Source organism: Nerophis lumbriciformis, linkage group LG33, assembly GCF_033978685.3.
Source record: "Nerophis lumbriciformis linkage group LG33, RoL_Nlum_v2.1, whole genome shotgun sequence".
Taxonomy (NCBI): domain Eukaryota; kingdom Metazoa; phylum Chordata; class Actinopteri; order Syngnathiformes; family Syngnathidae; genus Nerophis; species Nerophis lumbriciformis.
In genome coordinates, this window is record NC_084580.2 from 18590001 (window position 1) to 18600308 (window position 10308).

Below are 10308 nucleotides of genomic sequence, written 5' to 3' on the forward strand. Positions count from 1 at the left end.
CATTTTCCTTGTTTTATTTGGCAAGTTGAAAGAACATGGCGCCAGTATGCTGTTTTTTTTCTTCAATAAAATACTGGAAAGGATAGAAATGTAGTTTGTCTCTTTTATCCGATTATTAATCGGATAAAGTCATCATACTGAGACGTTTTCAGCAGGATATTTCGCGCAAAATTTAAAATTGCACTTTAGTAAGCTAACCCGGCCGTATTGGCATGTGTTGCAATGTTAAGATTTCATCATTGATGTATAAACTATCAGACTGCGTGGTCGGTAGTAGTGGGTTTCAGTAGGCCTTTAAATGCTGCTCAATTTTTTGGGACATTACGGCAAGTCACAAGGTTGGTCGCGGAAAATGCCGCAGTTGCCATGGTTCAATTCAAGCCCTGCATATATATACAGGTAAAAGCCAGTAAATTTGAATATTTTGAAAAACTTGATTTATTTCAGTAATTGCATTCAAAAGGTGTAACTTGTACATTATATTTATTCATTGCACACAGACTGATGCATTCAAATGTTTATTTCATTTAATTTTGATCATTTGAAGTGGCAACAAATGAAAATCCAAAATTCCGTCTGCAGTGCCAGAAACTCATCGACTCCATGCCACGCCGCATTAACGCAGTAATTGAGGCAAAAGGAGCTCCAACCAAGTATTGAGTATTGTACATGCTCATATTTTTCATTTTCATACTTTTCAGTTGGCCAACATTTCTAAAAATCCCTTTTTTGTATTAGCCTTAAGTAATATTCAAATTTTGTGACACACGGAATTTTGGATTTTCATTTGTTGCCACTTCAAATCATCAAAATTAAATGAAATAAACATTTGAATGCATCAGTCTGTGTGCAATGAATAAATATAATGTACAAGTTACACCTTTTGAATGCAATTACTGAAATAAATCAAGTTTTTCAAAATATTCTAATTTACTGGCTTTTACCTGTATATACGTATTAAAGGGACAAGCGGTAGAAAAAAAAAAAAAAAAATATATATATATATATATATATATATATATATATATATATATATATATATATATATATATATATATATATATATATATATATAATTAGGGATGTCCCGATCCACGTTTTTGCACTTCCGATCTGATACCGATATTGTTTTTGCATTTCCGATCCGATACCGATACTGACCGATACCGATACTGGCCTATCCGAGCATGTATTAAAGTTTAAAGTTATTTAGCCTACTTACTTATCAGAATCATGTTGAAAAGGGTTTTAGTACTCTTGATAACAACTAGCCAGCTGAATTAGGGGAGTTTAAATAATACACAATGGTTGGTAACAAGAAACTGACCTGTTTATTCAAGGATAAACACAAAATAGACAAAATTATACATGACAAACAGAAATGGCATCATTGAACTAGGGCTGGGCGATATGGCCTTTTTTTAATATTGCGATATTTTAAGGCCATATTGCGATACACAATATATATCTCGATATTTTGCCTTAGCCTTGAATGAACACTTGATGCATATAATCACAGCAGTATGATGATTCTATGTGTTTTGATTGATTGATTGAGACTTTTATTAGTAGGTTGCACAGTGAAGTACATATTCCGTACAATTGACCACTAAATGGTAACACCCGAATACGTTTTTCAACTTGTTTAAGTCGGGGTCCACTTAAATTGATTCATGATACAGATATATACTATCAGATATATACTATCATCATAATACAGTCATCACACAAGATAATCACATTGAATTATTTACATTATTTATAATCCAGGGTGTGGAGGGGGGCGCCGGATGTAAGTGTCAAAAAGACAGCCAAAAGAGTTTGATATGAGAATAAATCTAAAGTTAAAATATAGGGTAGAAATGCAACCATTTGCAGGAAATGTAGTCTTAATTTTCAAAATGTTCTTTCAAGGCTTGCATGTTCATTTTAGAATTGATTTTAAAACCTTGCTGTTTGTTTTTAAAGCTTTACATGGACTGGCACCTCAGTATATCTCGGACCTCATCCAAACTTACAATCCTGCGCGTGCTCTGAGGTCCGAGAGCCAGCTCCAGCTCGTGGTGTCCAAGACGAGACTTAAAACCAGGGGAGACAGGGCCTTCTCTGTGGTCGGCCCTAAGCTCTGGAACACTCTGTCCCTCCATGTTCAAACTGCTCCCACAGTGGAGTGTTTTAAGTCTCGTCTTAAGACCCACTTTTATTCTCTGGCTTTTGACACTACGTGAGTTGTGTGGTCCTCTGTTGTCCTCTGTGTTTTTAAAATGTTGCTTTCTATTTACTGTTTTAATTGGTTTTACCCTTTGAAATAGTTTTTAATCATATTTATTTTTTATTGTTTTTAATTGTGTTTAATATTGTTGTGCAGCACTTTGGAAACATTTTGTTGTTTAAATGTGCTATATAAATAAAGTGGATTGGATTGATTGGATTGCATGTCTACATTAAAACATTCTTCTTCATACTGCATTAATATATGCTACTTTTAAACTTTCATGCAGAGAAGGAAATCACAACTAAAAAAATCACTAATTTTTTCATACGGTGTTGATGTGGAAATATTTGCCTCGGCATTTTGATGGTGTGGACGTGTGGCACCGAATGGAGATGAGCGTCTCGACAGACGTCACAATATTTGAACAATGATGACGAAAACTGTTTTCTCTGTCGTGTCCGTGTGTCGAAAATTGTTATGCGCTTATTTTTTTATTGGATTTTGTGCGTGGCATAGATTTGCTATGCGCAGAGGACGCTTAAACAGTGCGCAATTGCACAGGCGAGCACCTTAGAGGGAGCGTTGCTCGCACGGCTGCGCTAGCATCACAGCTAACGTTAGCCATGCTGCTACCTCTCTGCTCGGGGAGGACGTATACGTATGTGACGTATGACGTGACAGTATGTGACGTATGTCGTGACAGTATGTGACGTGTGTAAGAAGGTGCACTTGCTGTCTGTGAGAGGGAGACACAGGAAAGAGTGAGAAGAGCCTGTCGTGTGATGCCAGCAGCTAAAAGCAACTGCGTGAGAATTCACAGACCTGTGGATGTGTTGAAGGTGTGCTGGAAAATGCGGAAGGGAAATTACGGAGCAGCAGAAAAGTGGAATGTATTATTTAAATCGGTGCGTTGGAAAACACGGACCGGATTTTTTTTTAAACTGGATCTGGATCGGCATTTTCCCATGCCTTGCCGATATGCAATTTTTGGCAAATATCGGCAGCCGATCCGATCCAAATATCGGATCGGGACATCCCTAATATATATATATATATATATATATATTTATATATATATTTATATATGTTCTTCCATTGAACAGTCAGAGGCCAGGACTTCCTTAAAAGATTTGACAAAATTAATTTAGCAAAGGTCACAGGCAAAGTCAGGCCCTGTCTACATTAAGCCAGATAACTCCTTAAACAAAGAATTATTTATCCTAATCCCAGTGTCAGCCACACTAACCCGGCGTTTATGGTTCCCCTGCTTGGAGAATTTTTGACATGGGTAAGTGCGTCGCGTATTTCTTGAATCTCTGGCCCTTAGCTTTGTATGGACTCATCGATCGTTTACAAGGTGAGATCTGAGAGGAAGTGACGCCAGAAAGACCACACCCCACACAGGAAGTGACGTCAGAAAGAACGCGCCACAGCCAGCTTCATAGCAGACGCTTGTGGAAATCACACGTGAATACCTTAAAAGAAGGAAACGCGTACCGTATTTTTCCGACTATAAGTCGCAGTTTTTTTCATAGTTTGGCCGGGGGTGCGACTTATACTCAGGAGCGACTTGTGTGAAATTATTAGCATAAAATATCGAATATAATTATTTATCTCATTCACGTAAGAGACTAGACGTATAAGATTTCATGGGATTTAGCGATTAGGAGTGACAGATTGTTTGGTAAACGTATAGCATGTTCTATATGTTATAGTTATTTGAATGACTCTTACCATAATATGTTACGTTAACATACCAGTTGGTTATTTATGCCTCATATAACGTACACTTATTCAGCCTGTTGTTCACTATTCTTTATTTATTTTAAATTGCCTTTCAAATGTCTATTCCTGGTGTTGGCTTTTATCAAATACATTTCCCCCAAAAATGCAACTTATACTCCAGTGCGACTTATATATGTTTTTTTCCTTCTTTATTATGCATTTTCGGCCGGTGCGACTTATACTCCGGTGCGACTTATACTCCGAAAAATACGGTAATTGCAGCTATTTCAGGTACAACACATCTCAGACGGCAACATAGCAAAGTTGAGTGACGGTTTTGGATAAAGCCTGGGAGAACGGCAGCCTGGTGGGATATGTTTGTCAACGGGTGTGTTGTGCCACAGGAACGGCAAGAAAACTTTCGAATGTCCAGGTCAGCTGTGATTCTACTTAGCGAAAAACTTTGTCCATTTGTCGAAGGGGAGACAACGAGAATGCGGGCTCCTGTGGACTAGATAGTACTACGGAAAACGGCGAATGCATTTGGACTGGCAAAGCAGACTAGGGCTGGGCGATACGGCCTTTTTTTAATATCGCGATATTTTAAGGCCATATCGCGATACACGATATATATCTCGATATTTTGCCTTAGCCTTGAATGAACACTTGATGCATATAATCACAGTATCTCAGTATGATGATTCTATGTGTCTACATTAAAACATTCTTCTTCATACTGCATTAATATATGCTACTTTAAAACTTTCATGCAGAGAAGGAAATCACAACTACAAAAAAAAAATCAAAATTTTTTTCATACGGTGTTGATCTGGAAATGTTTGCCTCGGCATTTTGATGGTGTGGGCGTGTGGCACCGAACGGAGATGTTGACATGTGGAGTAAGCACTGTTCATTCTCTAGCAGGTGACTTTTCAAATGATGCTACATATTAGCAGTAATGCTACTTTTTATAGCAACGCTTTCACCCCACACTTGACAAATTACGGTTGTCTGTTCAACATATTCCCAGTTGAAGCCAAACCACCGCCAGACGATGGACCCCCTACTGTTTTTTGGGGGAATTAATTATTCCTTCATTTGTTACCAGATTCGCACCTTCTTTTGCTCGTATTACCGCTAGCATCACAGCTAACGTTAGCCCTGCTGCTACCTCTCTGCTGCGCGAAGGCGTATACGAATGTGACGTATGACGTGACACTATGTGACGTGTGTAGAAGCTGCGCTTGTCTGTCTGTGAGAAGGAGACACAGGAAAGAGCGAGGAGAGCATGTAGTGTAATGACCGCAGCTAAAAGCAACTGCGTGAGAACGTATACTCGAATATCACGATATAGTCATTTTCTATATCGCACAGAGACAAACCCGCGATATATCGCGCATATCGATATATCGCCCAGCCCTAAAGCAGACTATCAGTTATTGTCCGCGATGTATGTCGAGCGATTACTCAACGTCTAGTTTTTTACTAGCTATTGTGAAGCCGTCAAGTACGATCGCCAATTTCAGACTACAAGCACAGTGTCCTGAACAGATATCTAGATCCCTAGATTGATTGTTGTAAAATGTTATTTATCACATTGTTTACTTTCACACGTCCATTAAAGATATGATTCATGTATGATGGCTCAGGTGTGATTTACTACAATAGTCTAAAACAGGGGTCGGGAACCTTTTTGGCTGTTAGAGCCATGAAAGCCAAATATTTTAAAATATATATCCGTGAGAGCCATATAATATTTTTTTTAACACTGAATACAACTAAATGCGTGCATTTTTAAGTAAGACCAACATTCTTAGAGTGTAATAAGTCTCTTATTCTTTTTAATAGCATTGTTATTCTGAAGTTAACCAATAATAAATAAAATACTTCTGACCTTTAATGCGACTTCTTGAACAGGTGCGGTAGAAAATGGATGGATGGATTAGAATGCATGAGAATGTTTTATATTTTGAACGTTATTTTTAACACTGATTACCAGCGGAATTATTCATTACTTATCGTGTTAAGCAGTGTCAGCTAAGATTTATCTGAGAGCCAGATGCAGTCATCAAAAGAGCCACAGGTTCCCTACCCCTGGTCTAATAGCTGCTGATGGTGAGGCAAGCAAGGTTTACTGTTAAAGAGGAACATTATCACCAGACCTATGTAAGCGTCAATATATACCTTGATGTTGCAGAAAAAAGACCATATATTTTTTTAACCGATTTCCGAACTCTAAATGGGTGAATTTTGGCGAATTAAACGCCTTTCTATTATTCGCTCTCGGAATTCGCCATTTTCTCACTTTCGTCGGTGTGTTGTCGGAGGGTGTAACAACACGAACAGGGACGGATTCAAGTTGCACCAGTGGCCCAATGATGCGAAAGTGGCAAGAAATGGGACGAAATTTGTTCAAAATACGAGGCTGTGGGGAAAGCCGACGAAATGGTCAGTCGTTTGTTCCGCACACTTTACCGACGAAAGCTATGCTACGACAGAGATGGCAAGAATGTGTGGATATCCTGCGACACTCAAAGCGGATGCTGACATCAACTCCAAAACTGGACGGATCAGCTTTCAGGAAAAGAGAGCGGATGAGGGTATGTCTACAGAATATATTAATTGAGGAAAACTTTATTCATTACTCGCGGTTTTACGTAAATTATTATACATAAACTGTGTTTACCAATAATTTAGCTTAAAAACATTTAAATGCAGACAGCCCTGAAAGCGTCAATATATACCTTGATGTTGCAGAAAAAAAGACCATATATTTCTTTAACCAATTTCTGAACTCTAAATGCGTGAATTTTGGCGAATTAAACGCCTTTCTATTATTCGCTCTCGGACGTGACGTCACATCGGGAAGCAATCCGCCATTTTCTCAAACACAGTACAAACACGGAGTGAAATCAGCTCTGTTATTTTCCGTTTTTTCGACTGTTTTCCGTACCTTGGAGACATCATGCCTCGTCGGTGTGTTGTCGGAGGGTGTAACAACACGAACAGGGACGGATTCAAGTTGCACCAGTGGCCCAAAGATGCGAAAGTGGCAAGAAATTGGACGTTTGTTCCGCACACTTTACCGACGAAAGCTATGCTACGACAGAGATGGCAAGAATGTGTGGATATCCTGCGACACTCAAAGCAGATGCATTTCCAACGATAAAGTCAAAGAAATCTGCCGCCAGACCCCCATTGAATCTGCCGGAGTGTGTGAGCAATTCAGGGACAAAAGACCTCGGTAGCACGGCAAGCAATGGCGGCAGTTTGTTCCCGCAGACGAGCGAGCTAAACCCCCTGGATGTCTTGGCTCACACCGTCCCTTATGCCACCGAAGATGATCAAGAGAAGAATATCGACCCTAGCTTCCCTGGCCTGCTGACATCAACTCCAAAACTGGACAGATCAGCTTTCAGGAAAAGATAGCGGATGAGGGTATGTCTACAGAAAATATTAATTGATGAAAATTGGGCTGTCTGCACTCTCAAAGTGCATGTTGTTGCCAAATGTATTTCATATGCTGTAAACCTAGTTCATAGTTGTTAGTTTCCTTTAATGCCAAACAAACACATACCAATCGTTGGTTAGAAGGCGATCGCCGAATTCGTCCTCACTTTCTCCCGTGTCGCTGGCTGTCGTGTCGTTTTTGTCGGTTTCGCTTGCATACGGTTCAAACCGATATGGCTCAATAGCTTCAGTTTCTTCTTCAATTTCGTTTTCGCTACCTGCCTCCACACTACAACCATCCGTTTCAATACATGCGTAATCTGTTGAATCGCTTAAGCCGCTGAAATCCGAGTCTGAATCCGAGCTAATGTCGCTATATCTTGCTGTTCTATGCGCCATGTTTGTTTGTGTTGGCATCACTGTGTGACGTCACAGGAAAATGGACGGGTGTATATAACGATGGTTAAAATCAGGCACTTTGAAGCTTTTTTTAGGGATATTGCGTGATGGGTAAAATTTTGAAAAAAACTTTGAAAAATAAAATAAGCCACTGGGAACTGATTTTTAATGGTTTTAACCCTTCTGAAATTGTGATAATGTTCCCCTTTAAAAGAAATAGAAATGTGGCAATAAGCTACATTGAAACACAGTGTAAGAATACACTTCCAGGTCAGCGGTAACTATGACGCGCACATTTTTTTCCGCGCATGCGTACTAGGTCGCTTTTTGCCGGAGGGGAGAGGGGTTCTTAAACGGTGGCATAGTGTTTGTGTGGACAAGGATAAGGTTAGATGGGATATATGGCCTGGATGACTGAGCAAAGCTGGACGTTTCTAAAGCATGTATTTGTCTTCTCGTATCCTGCAGACCTCGATGAAGAACGTTATCTCCATCAGCAGGAGGAGGAACCACAGCCCCTCCACATTAAAGAGGAAACAGAGGTACCACAGCTCCAACAAATTAAAGGTCCACAGCCCCCCCGCATTAAAGAGGAAGAAGAGGTACCACAGCGCCAACACATTAAAGAGGAAGCAGAGGATCCACAGCCCCCCCACGTTAAAAAGGAAGAGGAGGTACACAGTATCAGTCAGGAGGGAGATCATATTGAAGGACTGGTGGAGTTCCCAGTGATTGGTGTCCCTGTGAAGAGTGAAGATGATGAGGTCAAGGGTGAAAGTGAGGAGAAGAGAGAGGCGGAGCCTCCAAGCAGCAGTTTAACACAACACATGACAACAGAAGCTGATGGAGACCACTGTGGAGTAGACAAGCTCTTAGCTCCACTATCATATAGTGAGGACACAACGTCACACTCTCCTGACACTGATGATGAAGACTCTAAAGATGATAAGACATGGGACCCTGACAACACTCACTTGAAGTGTTCCCACTGTGACAAAATATTTAAATGCCATAGTGATCAGAAAAGACACATTAGAATACACACTGGAGAGAAACCTTTTTCTTGTTCAATCTGTGGATTATGTTTTACAAGGAAGGACAGTTTGAAAGATCACACTAGAACACACACTGGCGAAAAACCCTTTTCCTGTTCTGTGTGTGATTCAAATTTTGCACTAAGTGGAAATTACAAACAACACATGAGAACACACACTGGAGAGAAACCTTTTTCTTGTTCAATCTGTGGCTTATCTTTTAATAGGAGGATCAGATTGAAAGATCACACTAGAACACACACCGGAGAAAAACCTTTTTCCTGTTCTGTGTGTGGTTCAAGTTTTGCACGAAGTCGAGATCTGAAAAGACACATGAGAACACACGCTGGAGAAAAAGGGTTGAGTTGCAGTGTGTGTGATGAAAGATTCTCTCATGAGTACCAACGTAACAAACACAAGTGTGCTGGTGAGAACAGCAGCAGTAAAATAAAAAAGTTCTCCGCAGACCTCCACCAGGCCAAATCTCCCAGTCGTAAAGCATCCTTCAAAAGAAAGCTGAATCCAAATGGTGATCAGGATCAACACCAAAATCTAATCACTTGTTCTTTATCCCATTTCTGACATGTCTTGAAAGTTCCATTAACATCTGACTATACTTGTTGTTGTTATAGTTCCAACTAAATGACAATCAAACAAACCCCAAATCACTTTTAGTTACTTTACAATTACTTCAATAGCAAACATGTAAATATGTTTCTTAGTTACACATCCTGGAAAACAACATCCACACAATAGTTTACATTTATTATTCATTCTTACTAATATGTTTAGTTGTGTACTAACACATACATTTATACTTCTGCTAATATTTAAGAAGTGATGATGATGTTATGGTTCAGTGTGCCCCTTCACAGGCTTGCTGTCTCCAAAACAAGTCTCCACCATGGCGGTGCCAGCGGTCCTACTACTTGTATTTGTACACTATACAATATAATTATGCACACCTTTTGTACGATAGACATTTTTGTTTGTACTAGCAATTTGAAACCGGCGCTGTATCCTTTGCATGTGACCTTGTAGAATAAAATATCTGTTTTTTTTATGAACAATGTTCTGATTCTTTGAGATGTTTAACAACAAAATAGAAGCCTATTTTTTTTAATTGCTCAATTGGTTCACCTGTCTCTGATTGGCAATCTGGGCACACCTGTTCCAAGTTGCCAGTCAGGCTTCTTTGTATTTGTTTCTGTCAGTGCTGGATCATTATGGAAGTATTATTGTAGCAAAATGATTTGCAATTGTGTATCTTAAATCTGTGCATTTGTAATACAATTCACGTGTCTGTGTACTAATATGTGTTTCTGTATCTCAATGTGTGTGTGTGTGTGTGTGTGTGTGTGTGTGTGTGTGTGTGTAATCGGAGCTGTGTATACATGTTTTAAGTTGTCTGTGTGTAGGAAAAAAATCTGTCAGTATTTCCTCGATGGGCTGTCTTTGTAGACGTGACTTTTTGCCACCTTTCTG

General features: G+C 39.5%; 1 protein-coding gene across 1 annotated transcript in view; it reads left to right on the forward strand.

Annotated features, from left to right (window-relative positions):
* LOC133575865 (uncharacterized) overlaps window positions 1-9884 on the forward strand; it is a 12142-nt gene extending 2258 nt beyond the window's left edge. Inside the window, exon 2 of the mRNA XM_061928745.1 lies at window positions 8258-9884. Coding sequence (XP_061784729.1) covers window positions 8258-9405 — 1148 coding nt within the window. The 3' untranslated portion in view covers window positions 9406-9884. The remainder of the gene's footprint in view (window positions 1-8257) is intronic.
* The last annotated feature ends 424 nt before the right edge of the window (window positions 9885-10308 follow it).